Source organism: Panthera uncia, unplaced genomic scaffold (assembly GCF_023721935.1).
Source record: "Panthera uncia isolate 11264 unplaced genomic scaffold, Puncia_PCG_1.0 HiC_scaffold_1426, whole genome shotgun sequence".
Taxonomy (NCBI): Eukaryota; Metazoa; Chordata; class Mammalia; order Carnivora; family Felidae; genus Panthera; species Panthera uncia.
In genome coordinates this window covers 31,968-53,076 of record NW_026058059.1, presented here as the reverse complement: position 1 = coordinate 53,076, position 21,109 = coordinate 31,968, and the positions used below count along the sequence as shown (strand labels likewise).

The 21,109-nt window shown below is 45.7% G+C and overlaps 1 protein-coding gene across 2 annotated transcripts in view; it reads right to left on the bottom strand.

Moving 5' to 3' along the window:
• Positions 1–21,109, bottom strand: part of LOC125917046 (ATP-binding cassette sub-family C member 12) — a 62,284-nt gene that overhangs the window by 10,423 nt on the left and 30,752 nt on the right. Inside the window, exons 11-20 of one of the 2 annotated variants that reach the window (XM_049623303.1) lie at positions 20,440–20,643; positions 17,000–17,134; positions 16,816–16,891; positions 16,661–16,732; positions 13,762–13,851; positions 12,956–13,059; positions 10,808–11,005; positions 9,806–10,032; positions 5,866–6,003; positions 1,471–1,657 (exon numbers count right to left, since the gene is read on the bottom strand). In XM_049623303.1, coding sequence (XP_049479260.1) covers positions 1,471–1,657; positions 5,866–6,003; positions 9,806–10,032; positions 10,808–11,005; positions 12,956–13,059; positions 13,762–13,851; positions 16,661–16,732; positions 16,816–16,891; positions 17,000–17,134; positions 20,440–20,643 — 1,431 coding nt within the window. The remainder of the gene's footprint in view (positions 1–1,470; positions 1,658–5,865; positions 6,004–9,805; positions 10,033–10,807; positions 11,006–12,955; positions 13,060–13,761; positions 13,852–16,660; positions 16,733–16,815; positions 16,892–16,999; positions 17,135–20,439; positions 20,644–21,109) is intronic. The other variant, XM_049623302.1, reaches the window with a different exon arrangement.

Below are 21,109 nucleotides of genomic sequence, written 5' to 3'. Positions count from 1 at the left end.
ACCCTTAGATCTAGTGCGCGCAAATTCTCCAGTCTTACAGGAATATTTGAAAACAATCTCACAGAAAGCTGATGATATCCCCCAAAAGCATGCCCTCAGTTGAGGAAAGCTGTTTCACTTGGACCAAGTAAGGGAATCTATTCAATATCATCTGCTTTATATCTTACTAGGCAACAACAAATAAAAACATCCATCAATGAGGGAAACTGGCTACCCAAGAAAAATTCATTTTTTCCCACTTAAGATAAAGATCTGAGAATATATTTTTGTTCTTCCCCCTTCCTAAAATGCCATTAAAATGATATCAGAGAGATTTTAAAAAAGGAATAGAACTTTAAGGGCAAGAGGGTTGGGAAGAGATAGCACTGAACGAAGAAGTCACAGATTTATGGAAGATGGAAAGGGGAAGAAGAGCCTTTTAATAGAAAGGAGGCAGAATGTGTTGTCAGGGCTTACAGAGATTTCTATCTAGCAGAACTCAGACAGGCTCCAGGTGTGAGAAGGAGCCACAGAAATACTGATCAGTAGTCTGTAAACTGATCAGTAAACCCATCTGTTTACCAGTCCTCATCTTTCTCCCAACCAGATGTAGCTGGACACTTTATCCTTAGGCCAACACATACACACACATGCACACACACACACTCAAGATTCACACTCAGATAGGTATCAGACCCAGATGACCTAGGTTCAAACCCTACCTCTAACACATGACAAGTGTGTGATGTTGGACAAATCTCTCTAAGCCTAAGTTTTATCATGTATAAGGTGAGGACTATGGCAGAAACTATCTCATCAATTGTTGTGGGAATAAATGAATTAATTCACATACATGACTTACAATAGTACCCCAAATGGCATGTATTTCCTGATTATTATTATTATTATTATTCTGTATTACTATTATTTTCCTATTACTGTTATTTTCTTCAAAAGAAAAATACCAAAGCAAACAAAAAGAGAAGTCAGTATTATTTGTCATAGACATCATGGCTGCCTCTCCAGCATCCTTTTCCTGATCTCTTTTGTGGGACAGTTCTGTGACTTGGGGATAGGATGGTGTGTGACTCCATCCCTTGACCTAAGCCAATCATCCCAATTCTATCCAGGCACTAATTTGTTCCGGGATGCCTAAACTAATCCAGTAAGAATAAAGCTCAGGGCTTTTGCTCCGTGACTAGGGTACAAAAAGCTTTCTTCCTCCTTCCTTCCTGTTGCAGCTCTCAGAGAATGCCAGTCACCATTGTACAACCATGAAGGAAGTCATCACAGAACAAGGACAAAGCCAGGGGCTATGATCCAACTATTCCTGAAGCCCACACAACTGTCATGCCTTTTAGTGATGTGAATCAGTAAGCTCTCTCTGTTTGTTGCACCCATTTGAGTTGGATCTTCTCTTACATCCATCCTCCCTAGTAATACCCTATGCCAGAGCCTCCAGGCCAAACCTAACTTTATACGAGGTGTTACCTGGATGATGTAAGACAAAGACAAGCCTTTGGATGAAGCACTAATTGAGGAGAAGCTCAGAGTCACCAACAAGGCCACGATGAAGGTGACAATGTTCATGAGGACATCCATTCTTAGAGCAAACCACCTGAGAGCACAGTTAAAGTACAGGAGGTGGCTGGAATTTTCATCATTTAGCATCTTAAACCTAAAATTAAAAAATCATACAAAACAGGAGTCAGTTGTACTTCCACAGAGCTAGGGTTAGGGTTACCAGAAAATTAAGACAAGGGGATTTTTTTTTCTTTTTCTTTTTCTTTATTTTAGAAAGAGTGAGAGAGAGTGTGCATATGCAAGTGGGGGAGAAGGGCAGAGGGAGAGAGAGGGAGAATCTTAAGTGGGATACATGCTGAGCACAGAGACTGACATGGGGCTCAATCCCATAACACTGGGATCATGATCTGAGCCAGAATCAAGAGTCAAATGCTCAACTGACTGAGCCACCCAGGCTCCACAAAGAGGAATTTTTAATCAAGAGCTAATGCACTCTTACATAAGACTCTTACAAAGACACACATATATCCATCAATACTCTTTAAAATCTGCCACCATAGGCATCTTTGATATGCACATTTTTTGAGAAATCCTATGTAGCAGCATTGTGCTGAGTGGGCTTTTTCTCTCTTTCCCAGAACTGACAACTAGAACCCACAGCTGAGAAAAAAAGGTGCTCAGTATCTCGTGCTCTACCTTCAAAAGACTTCTATTTTGGATTCAGCCACTCCCTTAAAGGCCATGTGGAATTGACAGTTAGCCCCTTGATCTACAAAAGGGTAAGGGCTGATTTTGGCAGAGGATGCCTTTAGGGAGAATCAGTGTGTGTGATGGCTGAGAAGGGAAAGAAGGATGCTTGGTTCCCCTCATCAAATCAGAGAGAGAAGATTCAAGGCCGTTGCTGGGGGTCTCCTCCAGAAGAAAAAAACTGACAACTTGTAACCCCTGTTGTGTATCCACTGAGCCAAAAAGAAAAAGGACACTGGGCAGAGGGATGGAGAAATGACACTGCTAAGGATGAGGGCAAGACCCCCCTGGAGTTGCTCATTCCCTAGATGCATGGAAGGCAGATCCTGCCCAATCATGCAGTTCCTAGAGTTGAGGGTACAGAGAGAAGATGACTTTCGGTGCTGTAGTCTTAATGCAGTATCCATCAGCATGAGGCAGAGAGGCCCCAGATCAGGGGAATGCAGTGGAAGGCTTCACAGGAAGAGCTCTCTGGAAGACCCACGCAGATCTTGCCCATGAGCAATGCCTAGCAGAACTGCCATGGACTTGGTCCTGTTGGAGCCTCCACCTTGCCACACCACATCTGCACAATTTTCTGGAATGGCAGAAATGAGCATCAGGAAGGAGAGAATAACCTGATAATGTGTCCTCCCTCACTTCATTCCTCTGCACCAGCCTCAGGGAACCAGGCTCAGAGAAAAAGGAGAAAATGTTTAAAAGAATAGACCAAAGGCTTCCCAGTAGCACACCTGCCCTCCCCCTCCACCTGACACATACACACAGCACAGTATTACTACTCCAAGCCTCTGGGTGTGTAGGGAGGGAATACAGTTGGCCCTTGAATAACGTGGGTTTGAACTACACAGGTCTACTTACACATGGATGTTTTTCAATAAATACAATGCAATATTGTAAATGTATTTTCTCTTCCTTATGATTTTATTAATAACATTTTCTTTCTCTAGTGTTCTTTATTGTAAAGATATAGTATATAATACATATGACATACAAAATATGTGTTAACCAACTGTTTATATCATTGGTATAGTAAGCTATTAGTAGTTAAGTATGAGGGGAGTCAAAAGTTATATGCATATTTTCAACTGTGTGGGGGGGTTGATGCCACTAAACCTGCATGGCTCAAGGGTCAACTTGACCCAGACTGAAATTTTGAGTGGGCTGAACTAACAACTAACCATGAGAGATATCAGATTCAACTGCCACTGAAGGTTCCCTTGACCTATTGGGAAAGGGGTTTCAATGTTTAAACCCCTCACTGGCACAGTCATGAACATCTCTGGTCATTGCTGCTTCATCCTGTTCCAATGATCCTCCAAAGACTCTGTCTAGAAGCACCTCTGACCAACCATGCTGGGCCTGTAGCACCCTCCCCCTTCTGTTTCTTTCAAAGTTATTTTCCCCAGAGCTTACTGTTTCTTTCAAAGTTATTTTCCCCAGAGCTTAGTTAAAATATTCTTCCAAATACCATGGTGTTTCTATCCTACAGCTATAAAGCTTACAAATTCAGATGATGGTTTAAGTGACTTAGAAGTCATCTGAGGTCTTATCTGTGTGGTTGGTCAGATTGCACAGGAACAAAAGAAACAGAAGGCCGGGATCAAATTGGAATTTGACCCCAAGGCTTTGTTTAAAAAGCAATACATGTCAGGGGTGCCTGGGTGGCTCAGTTGGTTAAGCGTCCGACTTTGGCTTAGGTCATGATCTCGCAGTTCATGGGTTTGAGCCCTGCATTGGGCTCTGTGCTGACAGCTCAGAGCCTGGAGCCTGCTTTGGATTCTGTGTCTCCCTCTCTCTCTGCCCCTCCCCCACTTGTACCCTGTCTCTCTGTCTCTCAAAAATAAATAAAACATTTAAAAAAAATTTTTTTAAGCAATACATGTCAGAAGCCCAAGCCCTCTGGAAAGTCCATGACAGGAAAGAAAGTATTAAAAAGAAGCGGACCCCATCAATCATGTAGGACTCAGCTGCCCTGTAGGATTCCCTTGGAAACCTTGGACAAAAATCTGCAAGAAGACAAACCTCGTATCTGTTTTGTTTGTCATGAGTAAGTTGATGAGTAATTCTATGGACAGGAGCCTTTCCTCATGATCAGGACACTGGAAGTGTCAATGTGTGATGCAGGACTCTCTACAGATGACACATAGGTTAAACTAGGAAGAGCACAGCCACTGATTGAACTAAAGGCAAGTTGAGATGCCAAGTTTACACTGAGACCCTGGGTGGCAAAGTGTGGGAAAAGAGAGAGAAAAAGAATTAGACCCAAACTTGAAGTTTGTGTTAGGTTTTTAAGGCAGAAAAATATGGACAAAAATAAAACAAAACAAAGTGGAACACCTATGTGTCATACACTGCTATAGATTCACCAAACTCCATTTTTTTCCCTCCTATGGACACAACTGGACTACATTTCTCAGCCTCCCTTGCAGTTTGGTGAGTACATGTGAATGAAATCTGGTCAATGAATGTGCAGAAATGATAAGTATCTTCATTGGAATTAACCCATAAAAATTTCCCATGGGATCCTGCACCCACCTCTCCTACCTTATCCTCCAGTTAGACACAGAGGATCATAGAGAAGACCCCCCCCACCACCACAGCCCTCAGGATGGAAAAGCCCTAGGTGGAACAAAATCCCTTTCCCCTACCCTATGGATGCTCTTTAAATTGTGACTTGAAGAAGAATAAATATGTATTGTGTTAAGTCCCTAAAACTTGGAAGTCTTTGCTACTACAGTGAGCCTACATGGTCGATACAATTTATACTGTGTTTTAGAACTTTGGAGCTGGAAGACTCCAGAGAAATTTACTCATCTAGTCCCCACACTTTAAAAAGAAGAAAAGAGGTGTGTATCCATTAAGTGAAATATAATATGGCCTTTAAATTTTATTTTTACTGGGTGCTTGGATGCCTCAGTTGGTTGAGTGTCCACCTCTTGATTTCAGCTCAGGTCATGATCCCAGAGTCACGGAATCCCAGAGTCAAGCCCCACGTCAGCCTCCACACTGAGTGTGAAGTCTGCTTAGGATTCTCTCTCTCTCCTTCTGCCTTTCTCCCCTGCTCTCTGTCTCTCTCTCTCTGTGTCTCAAAAATAGAAAAAAAAATAAAAATAAAAAAATTTTATAAGATATATAATGTTTAAAATGTTATTTAAAAATAAAATGAAACAAACATGATTATAAATACTTAAGAAATTTTAAAAAAAGACTGGAAGGAAATATATAAAAATATTAATAGGATGTAGTTAGGGACCTTTGAGTGATTTTTTTTCTTTTTTCTTTTTTCTTTTTTCTTTTTTTTTTTTTTCTGCTTTCTCCTACTTTCCTGAATTGTGCAAATTTTACTTCTACTGCATAAAGTAAAACATGTAAAATCACACATTGAGGTTGTCATTGAATGAACTCACCACTTTTGGGGCCCCAGATACTAGGAAGAAAGGCTTAGTACCCTAAAGTACTCCTTCTGGATTCTGACAGCAATTCACTTATGGTGAGTCCCCAGCAGCCCAGACTTCCCTTCTCAGAGTCAAAGAGGCCATCTGTTCCTAGGACCTCCCATTCAGGGTTAGATGTGAAGTGGGGAGACCTGGAGCAGGGGCCCAGTGCAGTACTTACTTGCTAATGCAGTCCTCTTTCTTGTCATAGGCATGGATGATGCCCAGGCCCTGCATGGATGAAGTGATATGGGAGAACCAGGGAGTCCGGCTGATATTCTCCAGCTTCTTGAGCTCCTGGGCTCCTCCATGGAAAATGCTGTAGGGAAATCAAGAAGACTACAAAGTGGGGTCTCTGAGGGCTTGCCCTTAGCACTTGCAGGTCCGACTATGCACTCAAGACAAAGTTTAAGTCAGACGGGTGCCATCTAACTAAGATGAAGGGGTTGGCCTGCCACTCTCCCCTAGGAGAAACCATCCTAGGGACAGATGGGGTCTCAGAAATGTGTCTCAGACATGAATAGAAATTTTCCCCAAAAAGACATACAGATGGCCAACAGACGCATGAAAAAATGCTCATCAGTCATCATCAGGGAAATACAAATCAAAACTACAATGAGATATCACCTCACACCTGTCATAATGGCTAAAATTAACAACACAGGAAACAGATGTTGGCAAGGTTTCGGAGAAAGGGGAACCCTCTTACACTGCAAACTGGTGCAGCCACTCTGGAAAACAGTATGGAGGTTCCTCAAAAAGTTAAAAGTAGAACTACCCTATGATCCATCAATCGAACTACTAGGTATTTACCCAAAGAATACAAAAATACTAAATCAAAGGGATATATGCACCTCAATGTTTATAGTAGCATTATCTACAATAGCCAAACTGTGGAAACAGCTCAAGTGTCCATCAACTGATGAATGGATAAAGATGTGGTATATATATATATATATATATATATATACAAAGGATAATTACTCAGCCATAAAAAAGAATGAGATTTTGCCATTTGCAATGACATGATTGGAGCTAGACAGTATAATGCTAAGCAAAATGAGTCAGTCAGAGAAAGACAAATACCATATGATTTCACTCATGTGGAATTTAGGAAGCAAGGCAGATGAATATAGAGGGGTAAAAAAAAGGAGTCAAACCATAAAGCTGACTGTTAACTATGGAGAACAAACTGAGGGTTGTCGGAGGGGAGGTAGGTGGGGGATTGGTTAAATGGGTGATGGGTACTAAGAAGTGCACTTGTTGTAATGAGCACTGGGCATTGTATGTAAGTGATGAATCACTTACATATTTCACACTTACATAGTAGTTTCCCTACTCCTGAAACTAATATTACACTATACGTTAACTAAATACATAAAATAATTTAAATAAAAACTTGAAATAAAAACTTAAAAAATTAAATAAAAACTTGAAACTACAAAAAAAAAGTAAGAAAAAAAAATGTCTCTCAGAAATGTAAGCCATTCCTTGCTATGGTCTCAGTTTTGAGTGCATCTTGTAGCATGAGTGTCTTGCTGCAGGAGATGTGGGTCCAGTCTTTGAAGACAAGGAATTTTCATACAGTGTAGCTTCTAACACAAGCCAACCACTTTCTGGGACCCAACCAAAGAAAAAAATGATCTGTTCCAATTCTGGTGGAAAATCTGGTGTGTCAACTCCAGTGCATGGTCTTCTGAAGGCATTTTCAAAGGTAATTTTGAATCATAGCCTCAGGAGCTGACTTTAGAACCAAACTCTTCCACAGGGTGATCCTCTCCTGGGTGTTGAAGCTCCAGGACCCTGCAGAGTTCCAGACTACTGCCCACAGGCATGCACATTGGCAGGCTGGCCCATGACAGTGAGTCTAATCTGCCCTCCAGACTCTCATCTAAAACCCAGGGAAGAGGAAAGAAAACTTCATTAGCTCAAAGTTCAAGTGAGTTAGTTGGAAATATTTGGGTGATTCAGTCACAGCCAGCCCTGGTCTGGCCTATCTTTGTAGCAAGAAGTAGGGGTGCAAAGCAGAGAAAAACCTTTTGCTAAGTAAAACAACAGTATAAAACAGGAGAACAGACAGGAACAACGGTCAGACAAACACAGGGATTACAAAAATGAACGCCAAGTCAAGGAGTCCATTTTAAGAAGCAGTGTCCAAGACATGCTTTATCTTTGCAAAGGACTTGCAGAAAGTATTTTACTTGGTCACCACAATAAATCCTTGAGGCTGGACAGTGAGGCCATGTGACCTTTCCTGGAGTCACCAAGGGGACAGTGGGAGACCAAAGAGAGAGCCCAGGGCTCCAGTTCCCAAGGTCACACCAGCTCCTGCACAGAAGCCAAGGATGCAGAATCCACCTCTCCAGCCCTGATGCACCCCTGTACCCTCCTTTCCCACTATCTGTTGGCACCATCTATGGACTTGACCCACGAACTTGAAATATCCAACAGTGAGCCCACAATCTTGATTACCCAAATCACTCCCTTCCCAGATCACCTTCACATCGCTCTTCACATCGCTCCCCATCTTGGATCCATCCTTGGCATTTCCCATTCCCCAACCCCAAAGACCATCTCAGAAATGATTCATAAATCTTTTCTGTCCCCACTGCTGCCACTTGTCTCAACTCTCATTCAGACCCTACATTTCAAGAGTCTCTCATCCCATAGCCCTGTCCTGATCTTTCCATAGCTCCATCCATCCTCCACACTGGCCAAAATGATATTTCTAAAAACTCAGCTCTGAGCATGGTGTCCCTGGATGAAAACAACCTTGCTTATGGGTAGAGGCAGGTCTAGGATTTGGGAGCTGAATCCCTTACAACTAGGGGACCCTCTTTAAGACCCTCAGCATCCAACCCAAGACTTTGTGCATCTAGGAGTGGAATAAACATATTGCTGAATTTTATGGAAACATTTCTATAACACTGTGTAGTTGACTCTTGAACAATGCAAGGGATGGGGCATCAACCCCCACCCCACCCCGTGCAATTGAAAATCTGCTTATAACAATTTTGACTCCCCCAAAACTTAACTACTAATAGTCTACTGTTGACTAGATGCCTTACTGATAACATAAACAGTTGATTAACACATATTTTATATGTATTATATACTATATTCTTACTATAAAGTAAGATAAAGAAGAGAAAGGGTTATTTAAAAAATCATTAGGAAGAGAAAATACATTTATAATAAGGTACTGTATATATATATATATATATATATATATATATATATATATATATATAAAGAATCCACATATAAGTGGACCTGTGTGGTTCAAACCCATGTTGTTCAAGGGTCAACTGTATTCCCTTTCTAATTTGTAAGCCACTTATAGCTCTACAGTCTCATTTGATCCTCACAAGACTCCCCTGGCACAGGTGAGATGTATATTTTAATGGTTACCTTTAGGGATGAAGACACAAGCTTGCAGTATTTCTCTGGCTTCCCCAGGGTCTTCCAGCTAGTTTTGCAGGAGGGCTGGGGCTCTGGCAAATTTCTCTGATTTCCAAGCCTTTGGCCTTACACAATACCCACCACGCTGCCTGCTGAGAACTCCAACTCTCTCCAGGAACAGGGAGGAGCTGGGTTCCTTGAAGGCTGGGGTCAATCCACCCTCCTGCTTCCCTCCAACGTGGGTGAGGAAGTGGAAATGAGGCACAGCCTCAGTAGGACTCCCCAGTGCCTAGCTGCCTGAGGCCTTTCTATATCCATATCAGTGATTAGGGTGGGGGCTAGTTCCCAAAGCTCAGAGTGACTAAGGACTGGTCTTACCTCTCTTCTCCAGCAGCAGGACGCCAGAGAGAGCCCCATGGTCAAGAGCATAACAGCAGACAACAAGCATGGTTACTAGTTTCCTCGCCTAGGACCACAGACTTAACCTCCCCATTCATGCCCACCTCTCAGAGTTGCTCTGAGACTAAAATGTCAGATGTATGCAAGACCACTGAGCATAGCACCTGGCATTTCATCACCACTAAAAATCAATATGATCCTCCCCATTCAGAGAAGATAGCAGGGACTCAGCATCACCTGACACTACCCAGTCATTGTGCAGAGTTAACCAAATATGTCAAGATTTCATGTGCTCCTTTTTAAATAGTGCATTGACCTACCATAAAAGAATGAAGAAGCCAACAGCAAGGCCAGCCAGGACTAAAAGGACAGCAGGAAACACAGCAGCCAATATCACAAGAATAAACAGCACCATAAAAAATTGCTGCAGAAAGTTCTCCGCGTGAAATGGAAGTCTCACATCCAGCTCATCCATATCCTTGGAAAAACGGTTCATTAGCCTGCCAGTGGGAGTCGTGTCAAAGAAGCTCATTGGGCTCTTTAAGATCTGTGGATAAAGTAGGAGAGTCCACATTGAGGTGTGAGTTTAGTAAAGCCTGGCCACTCTGCTGGGGCTGGGATATTTTGAGCAGCCTGAGCATTTTTCCAGGGCCCAACCCAGTTTACCAGGCCATCCTGGGAAGGTGAGGATGCTCCCCATTCTTGTGGCCCCCATGAATGAGAGGGATTGTGGGAAAGATTCAGCCTCAGTGTGGAACCCCAGGGAAAGCCCCTGAAGATTGGGCCTCCCTCCAAGCCTGGGATGCAGCCTGGGGTACCTCTGGAGGAGGGTGGGATTTTGTGCTCTGGAGCAATAAAAAGTCAAGTGCCCCTGTGTCTGTCTGCCCTCAAATTATGAGCCACACCTCTGGGCTCTGTCCAGGGCCCTGGCAATAGTGGCTGATGCCTACTGCTGCAGTGGAATGAGAAGGCAGCCAGAAGGACTTCTTAAGGCCCTCAGTGTACTCAGGGGTCTTTGGAGCTAGAGATGTCCTGTTGGCCTGTACATGTCTGTTCCAATGCAGTGCTCTCAGGAAAACCTTCCTGACCACATTTGCCTCCACCCCTAGTTTAGCCTGAGGGCTCATGACACATTCCCTCAGTCCCTGGAGTTGCCTTCACAGTTGATAGTACATATTAGGAAGCTTCCCAGACATCACTGTAAGCATCTTGAGCATCATGTCTGTCCCCAGAGCCCAGCTCAGTACCTGATGTATCATAGGTGCTCAATAAAAGCTATTGACTGAAAAACTGGATTCGTTTGCAGGCCCTGAGAGCAGTACCTTGTCAAACACTTGGTCGTGTAATGAGCAGGATGCCATCAGTGTGGTCTTGGTGAAGGTGAAGCCTTTGATGATACTAAACATCAGTACAGACACCATACTCCCTGCGTATACCCACTGGTACACATGCTGCCCAGTGTCTGCCAGGACTGCGCCAATCTCACATGCACTCTTGTTGCCCTGGGGTCCACAGGTCATCTTTGGAGAAAAACAGAAGAAGCACCAAGAATTGGTAAACTGTCAGGAAAATGGGAATTTCCCAGAGGATCCTTCCAGAGAGAAGAAATTAAAAAGGGGTACATAATTGCTAAGAAATCAGGTCACTTCCCTCTGAGGGCCTCGGAACTTTGCATGGGTCCTCCTGTTGGGTGGTCAGCCCCCAAGGGGTACCTGATTTATAAGTCTCAGCACAGTCAGTGGGAAAAGCAAAACAGACAAACCAGGCAGGCACAGCAGACAGATAGTTTCTGTCCCAGAAGCTAGCTACACCTCAGGAGACAAGAGGTGATATTGGGCCAGGAAGATTACAGAAGCACAGGAACTCTGGATGCCAAGAGGCTAGCTGAACAGCCCTCAGGCAGCCCATACAGGACAGGGTATCAGGAACCTGCCTGGCAGAAGCCACCAGACCTTTAGGGATTTGTGGGGGGTCTCTCTGTAGGGTGGACCAGCTCCACAACCCCCTCCCTTTCCTTTCCTTAAGGGGCACCTTGGAAGGCATTGGTCCACTTCCCTGAAGTCTCTGGTGGGGAGGAGGGAGACTGGTGAACCACAGGACTCTAGGAAAATTCAAGAAGACCACATGCAGCTCCATCCTGCTGGGGGTGGGGGGCGTAGAACACACATTTTTGCTAACATTTCTAGGGAGAAGCCATCTCTTCCTCCCGAGAAATTGGCAGTTCCATTTTTCTCTGAGCCATGTGCTGAAAGTCAAGACTGCCTTTGGGGAGCAAACAAGCATCTTTCTTCTAAATGCCATTTTGCTGATTACAGCAATAGCGGAAATGTAAACCAGAGGTGACAGCTGATGGATGAACACCCATAAAAGCAAAAGCATCCCTAGGGAGCTAATTGATGAAAGGCCCAGCTTGAACTGAGGAGTCTTCACTATGCATCAGGTTGTGCCCACAGTGTCTGGGGGGGCCAGGCAAACACCTGGGTCTGCCATCACTGCTGCATGCTCAATTAGCCAATGGCGCTGGCTCACTGAGGAAGCACCACACCTAGGAGGAGGTTCCATCCAGACCAGAAACCTTGAGCTCTTCATGAGCCAGTGAGGATCTGGGGGAATATTCCAGAGATGGCTCTCTTCCTGCACAGTGCAGGGCACCCACTGGCTTCTCCCCTTGGGAATGACCCCAGGAAGCTGTGCCAACCTCCGGGAGAGCTGTAGTGACTTCTCCCCTGCCTATGTCTCCCCAATGCCTTCTCACTTTGGTTGTCATAGCAACAGCACTATACCAAAATGTAAACTTGGAGGATGCACCCACAGCATTCCCAGGGGCTCCAGGAAAGCTTAGAAGCCATCGGCCAAAAGCTAGGAGAGTTTTTAGCAAGCTCCAGCAAGAGCAGACTTATCAGTCCTTCCCAGGTGGGGCTGCGGTCTAGAGAAGAGCCTTGGGTGGCAGATACCCAGTGTCTCAGAAAGATACACGGTGCTTCTGCAGCACAACCAGGGACTAAATCTGGCTTTTGCATATCCCATTCCTGTAGAGGGACTTTGGAGAGCAGAAAGAGAAGGAACACTCAGACACCCACAGTGTCAACAATAAGATGCCAGTATATGTTCAGAGGCAGGAAGGTTAAAGTCCATGTTAGGTTTCCCTGGGCCCCTCCAGGGCCTCCTGAGAGGTGCCTCACAGTGGAGGCTGCAAGACTGACTCTGTCCTACACAGGCATGACTCCACAGACATGCTGAGTTTGCCTGGCACAACCACAATCTTCTTAGCTAATCCTTTAAAATCTGAAGGTGGCACAGAGAAATCCAGATGCCCTGCTTGTCTTGAAAAATCAAAGGGGATTTCAGGACTTGAATTGTGTAGGCAGCTGATCTCAACTTCATGGAAAGGGGCAGTGGCAGGCTCATTGTGTGTGTTCCTACTATCCATCAACTGACTCAACATTCCCCAAGGCCAAAGGGAAACTCACCTGTGAGCCCTTGTCTAGCCAGAGACCCAGCCACCAATTGCTGAAGACAGAGCTACCGATCATCAGGAGGAAGAGGGACACCACAAAGAGAGAGAGAAGGTACCCTACAAGAGGAGGGGAGAGGTCCAGAGAGTTACAGAGGAGGAGTCTGCTGTGGGTCCAACCCTGATGGGAAATTCAAAGCCTGCAGGAACAGGGTCCCCGCCCCTGGGAACCACCTTCCAGGCTACTACCACAAGTCTGGGTGTTGAGACCCTGAACCCCAATGGGGACGTGTGTTCTACCTGGTTGGAAAATGGGTCCAAATTGCCAATATATTGACAAAAACCACCAAATGCACCTTAATAGAAGCAACTTGATATTCTTCAAACAAACAAACAAATAAAAAAACCGTCTTGCTGGGGAGAGACAAGAAATAAAAGTTTAAGGTATTTGCACACTGAGATGGGAATCTTGCACCGAAGGCAGGCTATGAGCGGATGGCTGCTGTACTCAGTCATGAGGCAGCGAGGTGCGGAAGAACCATGGCTGGTTCATGCTGCTGTTCATTCAGTTTCAATAAATAGCATCTGGCAGCTTTAATGGAGATAAAGGGTGATTCCATTTAAAAGGCTGTATTATCAGACTTCAGATTTTTAGGCCCGGGGAGGAGGAGATGGGGGGAAGTGGGGAATAAAAGCATTGACAAATGGGTCCAGCATAAAAGGAGTAATTGTCAAGGAAATTATAAAATGTGAACCCAACAGTTTGAGGACGGTTTTTTTTAATGCAAATTAAATCAAGAAACCCGTTGTTTTATATCAAACCTCCAGAAGCCTTAATGTACGTGTGATACGTTTTCCAGGTCACGGTTCCTTCCTGAGGGGATTCAGTCTGGACGAGCTGGTGCAGAGGAACTACAGAGACAGACACAAGTCCTGTGTCACCTGCTGGTAGGGCAGGAGCCCAGAGGGGCAGGCACACCTCTCCTGCATACCCCACACCACCATCAGAAGGGGCGGCAGTTCCACCCCCTCCTTCCATTTATCCTATGCTTTGAAATTCCCAACACACTTTTTCTTGTGTTATTTTCTCATCACAGCCCTGTAAGACAAGTGGCTTTCAATCTTTCAAGAAATGTTTATTAAGCACCTACTATGTGCTCAGCCTTGGGATATGGATTGCTGTGGTCTAGTTCTCCAGAAGCTGTTTCTAAGAAGAGGGTATGAGTGCATGCAGCTTATTCAGGAGCTTGAGGGAGTAGGAAAGGGAAGGAAAGGCAGCAACAAAAAGGCATCTCACCAAGGGATCACCAAGCCAGAGATCCCTGTGGACAACTGGAGCTTAATCTCATGTAGAGAAATGTCAGAGCCAGTGTGGAGCAGGCTTTTCACCTGACCAGAGGGATCTGGGATATTTCTACAACTCCCATTGGCCACTGGATGAGGGCTCCTCCCTGCAGGGGGGTTAATTTGCCAGCACTTCTAGCTTGACCTGAGGCTGGCAGTTTCCAGAGAGAGCCCCTGGGCAAAGGAATACAGCTGGGAGTCAGGCTACATGCGCTGAAGTGCTAAAGGCACCCACAGCAGTTACTGCAGGGTGACCAGGAACCAGGTGGCTCTTGTCTTCTCAAAGCTCACGCCTCAAAGAAGAAACCCAGGGCATCTCCTTGGTCAGCCACTGCATGGGCTCCTGATTCCATCCATGTGGCTGCCCCAAGTCCTCTCCACTTTCCAAAGGGAAAGGAAAATGACCATCAAATTCTCATGGAAACCACATCCAGAGGTATACGGATGTTTGGCTAAACATCCAGCAGTCAGAACCGAGTACTCATCCCATTCTTCTTCTTCATAGAGAAGCATGAAAATGCCAGCTCCAAAGCAGAATCCTACACCATACATAGCTTTTATAAACAGAGATAAATAGAGCTAGACCCGAGGCTGCCCCTGCACACAGACCCACTGCATCTTGTTCTGAGAGGGATAGCTGTCACACCTCAAATGTGCCTCCATGAATAAAGCTACTATTGTACCCTCTGCCTGGGAACCTTTGTGCTTCTTTGAAATGTTCAGCCTGACTTTCGTTGTGTTTCTCCCCGGGCCTGTAAAATGAGATGCCCAGGTGGGTTGGCAGAGCATAACGAACAGCATCCTGGAGCACAAAAGGAACTGGTCAAATCCCCTTGCAGCCTGCCAGCCCAGCCTGGAATGTTGCTGATTCTCTGTTCACCTTGCTGTGCTTTAAAAAATGCCCTGATGCCAGGCATGCTGGGCACTGCCACCTTTAACTGGCTCCTTTCCTATAACTTTCAGAGCATTTCACATGTTCGATTTCCCCTCCAGAGAAGGGGGATGAGAAAGAAAAGAGGAGCAGGATTTACTCTGGTCACAGGAGCTCACATCCTGGGCAGCCTGGAGCTTTCCTGAGAAGGCACGAAAGAGATGGCAAGTACCTCACTTCAGCCTTGGCAGCCTCCAGAGCGATAAAAATATGCTGTCTTTCCAAACATGCATGCATTTGTCACAAGCACCATTAATGGTGCCAAATTTCAATTCAAAGACTCACATTTTTTTTCACATTTTAACATCTCTGAAATCAGGATGTGCCTTCCATTCTGTAGTATGCCATATCATCTAATTGGCAAAGATTTTTCTTTCTAAGTGGTACATAAAACGATGGTGATCTTAAAATGGATGGTATCTTAAACTTGATTAAATACACTGAGGGGTTTTTTTCCAGCTACACATTATTGAGGAACAGAGCTCTAACTTGGAAAGCCACCTCATTATGGGCACTTTGAGGAAAGAAGTGGTGGATCTAGACCCCTGTCTGCTTGGTGCCCAGCCCTGGGCAGCGCACCCGGTAGATGCTCAACAAGTGTTGAATGGATGCAGGGTGGGGATGAGAAGAGGCAGCCTGACGATACCCTCACCATGCTTATCTCCCACATCTCTCCTCTCTTCCTTCCCAGAATTCCATCCTGCCCTCAACTCCAAATCCCCCCAGCCCCCACCTTCTTATGACAGTGACCCCGGAAAACTCTGGGGACCAGTCCCCAGGTTTTCCCCTCTGTAAGGCCCTCCCTGACTTGTTATGTCCACCCCAAATCCCCATTACCCTGAGTCCAGTTCCTCTGATTATCCCCTTTCCTGTGACCCCCACCAGACCATAAGGTCTTGAGACAAGGGGCATATTTTTGTCCACACAGACTAACATGGTGCCCAGCACAGAGAAGAATACTTAGTCCTAATCTTTTCACGGCTGCAAAATCCTTTCTCAATGCTTCCCATAAAGAGTGTGAAACAGCTCCTATGTGTGTTTTGCCTTTAATCAATCTATGTGCTGTGCTTTGACCTTTCTAACTAATAACAGTAATAACTACTCTTGAGGGTTACTGTATGTCAGGCACTGGGCTAATCATTTTATCTGCAGTTTCTCATGTAATCTTTGTAAGAACCAGGAGTTGGTAGTATTATTTTCCCATTCTATGGATTAAGAAACTAAGGTTCAGAGTGGCCAAGTGTCTTGCACAAACTCATAAAACTAGTAATTGGTTGAGTCAGAGTTTGGACTCAGGCAGTTGAACCCCTAGGCTCACATGATGGTAAACTGTATAATCCTAGCTGCCCAAAAGGACATACACTGTGCCCACATTTCTCTATCAAGAATGGTGGATGCTCACCCAATATTTACGACTATGTAACTGAGGGAACGAATAGCAAATACCTTTTATGTCTACAAATTCTGAGTCCGTTTCAGGTTCTTTTTCTTCATCTTTCCCATCTCCTGGATCCAAAACTAGGGTGAGAAATAAAGAGAGATCTGTGTCTGCTCATGAGCCACGGGCAATAAGAGAAGAGCGTTTCGAACTCAGATTGTACCAGCATCTCCATCTCTCTCAGTGGGGCTCTCCTTAAGGGCTTCCACCATGGCTGTATTGTAAATGTGCTCAGGATCCTGGAGACAAAATGACATACCTTCTGAAAGCTAAATGACAGGACTTCTCCCAGGCTGGAGACTGCAAAGGAGGGACCCCATCTCTTGCACCCCAGTACAAAGAGTTACCTTGAATTGCAACCCTCGGAGGTTGTGAATCAGCTTTGCATAGCACCCTCTCTCCTCCATTAACTCCTTGTGGGTTCCCTTTTCACAAATCTCTCCATCTTCTAACAAAATGACTTCGTCACAAGACTCCAAGAACTGCAGAGATATTAAAGTGACCTATAGTGAACTTCTGCCTGGTAAGAGAAGAGTGTGGTGCCAAACTCCCATCCAGTGGTGTTCCAAGTTCCTCTAGTGCAGAGGTTATCAACCTTGGCACTATTGGCACTGAGGGCCAGATGATTCTTTGTTGTTGGGGCAGAACGGGGGGGCTGTCTTGTGCATAGTAAGATATTTAGCAGCCTCCCTGCTCTCTAACCCACTAGATGCCAATAGCACCCCCATCCCAGTTGTGACAAGCAAAAATGTTTCCAGATATTGACAAATGCCCTCTAAATGGCAAAATGGCCCCCAGTTGAGAAGCACTGATCTAGTGAACACTGGTGTCACAAGTACAAAGGGAGCCTCTGGTTGTCACTATGATGCACATTGACTCTTCCTTTCCTACTGTTCCCTAAATGAGCTGCCTTGCTAAGAAATCAGATCGGGGAGCAGGAGAATTTGGAATATAAAATTGACAAGTTACTGCAAGACGAAGTTTGGTGGAAAGGGGAAATGTGACCCCAGCAACAGCCTTACTCTGCTGCTATAAAGTTACAAGCCCACCTCATCATCCTCATCTAGCCCACAAGAAGCAGAACATGGAGCAGTTCCCGGCCACCAAGCCATACCCCCTGGCCTCAGGAATTTACACCAGATTTATCTGTACAATAAAAATATAACTACATTTAATATGGCATCCCACATTTTTTGCCCAAAGCACTTCTATTTTCCTGGTTTGAGTTCCCTTCATTTGCATATCACTCTTGAAATCAAAGAGTTCTGCTAAAAGGGGTTTCCTCCCATTTGGAGTGAGGGTCAGGTCAACCCATCTAAGATCAGAAAGTCCCTCATACAGGGGCAAGATGCTATGAGATTTAAGACAGTTTTGCCCAAAGAAGCCTTTGCAATATAGGCCAGAAGTCTTTCCCTGTACCCAGGATCTACCCATGGTCAAATCAGCTTTTCATGTACTTGATTAGAAGCTTGAGAGAAGTGGCTACATTTGGTCATTGCTCTCCCCATTGGGTGTTGGGGAAATGGGGAAGGTGCTCAAAAGGCCAAATGACAGCCATTCTGACAGCTTGCACAGCTCCAGCCTTTCTGCCTCCCTTGGACTAATGACTCAGCTTCTTGTCCACTTTCCCAGACAGCCAAAGCAGGAACAGACTGGCTTTTAATGTCCAGTTGAGACTCTCTCTGAGAGGTTCTTTTTCCTGAAAATAACATCTAGCCTTTATACAGCATCTTCTTACCTTTCAAAGCCTGATCTTGTTTTGTCTCTTATCTCTCAATCTCCCACAAGCCAGTAAGGAAGTGGCAGCTTTGTTACCAGTCCATTCTCCAGATATGGAAATTGAGACATTGGTATGGGGCCTGCAACAGCCCCAAAGCCTTTTCTACCTGTGAGGGCCCACATTGCAGCCAAGGGAGCTCCTGGTGAAGGTCCTCTGGCTAGTGAGCACCCTCCCTCCCCAGTTCACACCAGTGAGATCCTGCATGATTTGAGCAGTTTTGTTCTGCAAACTCACAAAATCTGACCCTGGGTTAGATTTCAGTGGCAACCGCAGCTCTTATTTCATTTGTTTCCTCAAGTAGAAGAACAATTGTCCAGCCCAAGCCCTGGGAAGCGTCCAGATTGGCTATGGGCCCAAAAGTAAAAGCAGCAGAGAAATGTTCTAGAAAACCCAGGGGCTCTGGTTCAGGGGCTCTGAGCCCCCTCTTCCCTAACAATGGACAGCTGGACTGAGACTCCAGTGCCATCTTGTGGATGCTTGCATTTTTCAACACTCAAAAAGTGAGGGACAATGACCTTGGAGAAAGGTAGACTCTTTGAGGAGACTAAGGCCTGGGGAAAAGATATTTCTTGCCTGGGGTCATGCTATTAGTCATCAAGGTTCAAAGACTCCAACAGTCTGATGTGATGACTCCCCAGTCAGAACTCCTACAAGGACAGCCATGGCCCACATTTGTCAGGGGCCACAAGTCCCCCTCCAGATACCCAGAACCCCTCAGGAAGACAGCCCTCCCCACTACAGGTGGTCTCCAAGAATTGGACCTTCACAGTGCAGAGCTGTGGTTACAACATTTAGCACCCTGGCTGGGTGAGACCCCATTTCCACTGGCCTCATGGGGGTCCAGAAGAAATCCAACCTTCTCTTCCACTCTGACGACTGGCCAGCTGAGGAACTTGTCTGTACCAGCTCCACTGGATGCTTCCCAGAGGTGATTGAGCCCACTCAGAGGGAACCCAAAATTCAGATGCTTGGAGTTTATTCTGAGAACTCCAATCCTCAGCAAAGAGGCTGGAAGCAGAGCTACAGCAATGGGAAGAAACAGTTTTCCTAGGTCTTTAAAAAATTTCCCTCTTCTCAAGCTGGCCCTTCTAGACACTGATAGAAGATCTTAGAAAATTTGGCCAGAACATCCTGTAGCCATGGAAACCTCATTTGCCTCCCCCTTCCCTAGGTTGACTTACCCATGCAAAGGCCATGAGGTCTGCTTCTTACCCCCAGACCAGGCCCCTGTTGAACATTTTCCCCATAGGTGGTAGGAGAGGAAAGAACAGGATTTCTGCTCCAACAGTCCTCTCAATGTAGGTCACTCCTGTGGGATCTCTCCTCCAGCAGGAGATGTACACATGTATATACACACAGATATACACGAACATACCACACACCTCTAGGGGCTCACTGTGGAGAGGAAGAGTCAGGGGGAAATCTGGTTTGTCTCAGAGTGGAGGGGAGTTTTGGATTCCTTTGATTCATCAAGGCATTCATAACCCTCGATGAAGTTGACATTGTGAGAACTTTCCCCAACCTGCCAAGCCATTCAAGGCAAGCTCAGTAACCCCTCAGCAAGATTCATGTTCCTAAGCCTGAGAGAGTGGCTCTGAGCAAGGAGAAGAGTCTTGCCTTAGCCTGAAAGTCCTGGTCTCCAGCCTTTCCCCCTGGTTAGTGATACCAGGGACATCTGGGCCCCCTATCCCACTCCCAGGACCTCCTGGCCTGGTCCACTGCTCCTGGAGAATCTACCTTCTAGTAAAGAAAGGTCTCAGCCCCACTGAATCCAAAGTTAGGACCAATAGGAGCCATGCACAGAGAGGATCAGGCAGGGCTATATGAAAGATGGGATGGCTTGGGAGAATCATGAATGTAACCTACACACCTTGCTCCCTCCCTGACCCTGTCCAGGTGAAGACAACCTCGGATGGGAGAGGCAGGTTTAGGCAGAAGAGAAGACTCTGTGAGCATTAGGTGCCACACCCATCCTATGGCCTCATGGATCCTGCCAGTCCCAGTCACCTGCAGCTGGTGGGTCACCAGAACGATGGTCTTCCCGCTGAGCGTCTTCTTGATGCACTCCTCAAAGACATACTTCCCCACGTGGGCATCCACTGCTGACAGGGGGTCATCCAGCAAGTAGATTTCATGGTTCGAGTAGACAGCACGGGCCAGACTGATCCTCTGCCTCTGTCCCCCAGAGAGGTTGAGGCCCCGCTCCCCAATCTGTAGACAGGAGCAATACTACTGCCCATCTCTAGGCTCCAACCCCACCCTGCAGTCCTCAGGGAGCAAGAACTTCTTGAAGCTTCGCAAGACTCTTCTGATCATTACTATGTCCCAGCTCATCCACCCCTTATAAGGACCCTGGACTGCATCATATGCCTTGGGAAGTAGAATATTTGCTTCTGCAGAAAGCCTGGTGGACGGTGGCAACTAGGGGAAAAACTCGTTCCAATGTTGAGTGGGGGGGACCTAGCTTACAACAGCCCCATTCCGGTGCATATACCATAGGGAGGGGCTATGTCTTGACCACTAACACCAAAGGGAACTGTTGAGCAGAAAGATCTGGGAGAGTGGACAGGTGAACAGGAGGGAGAAGAGGTTGGGAGCAGATGGACAAGGGGGGTCTCTATTTGCTTGCTTGTGGATCAACTCCCAACCCCCACTAGGATTTCTAAGCTCTACAAAG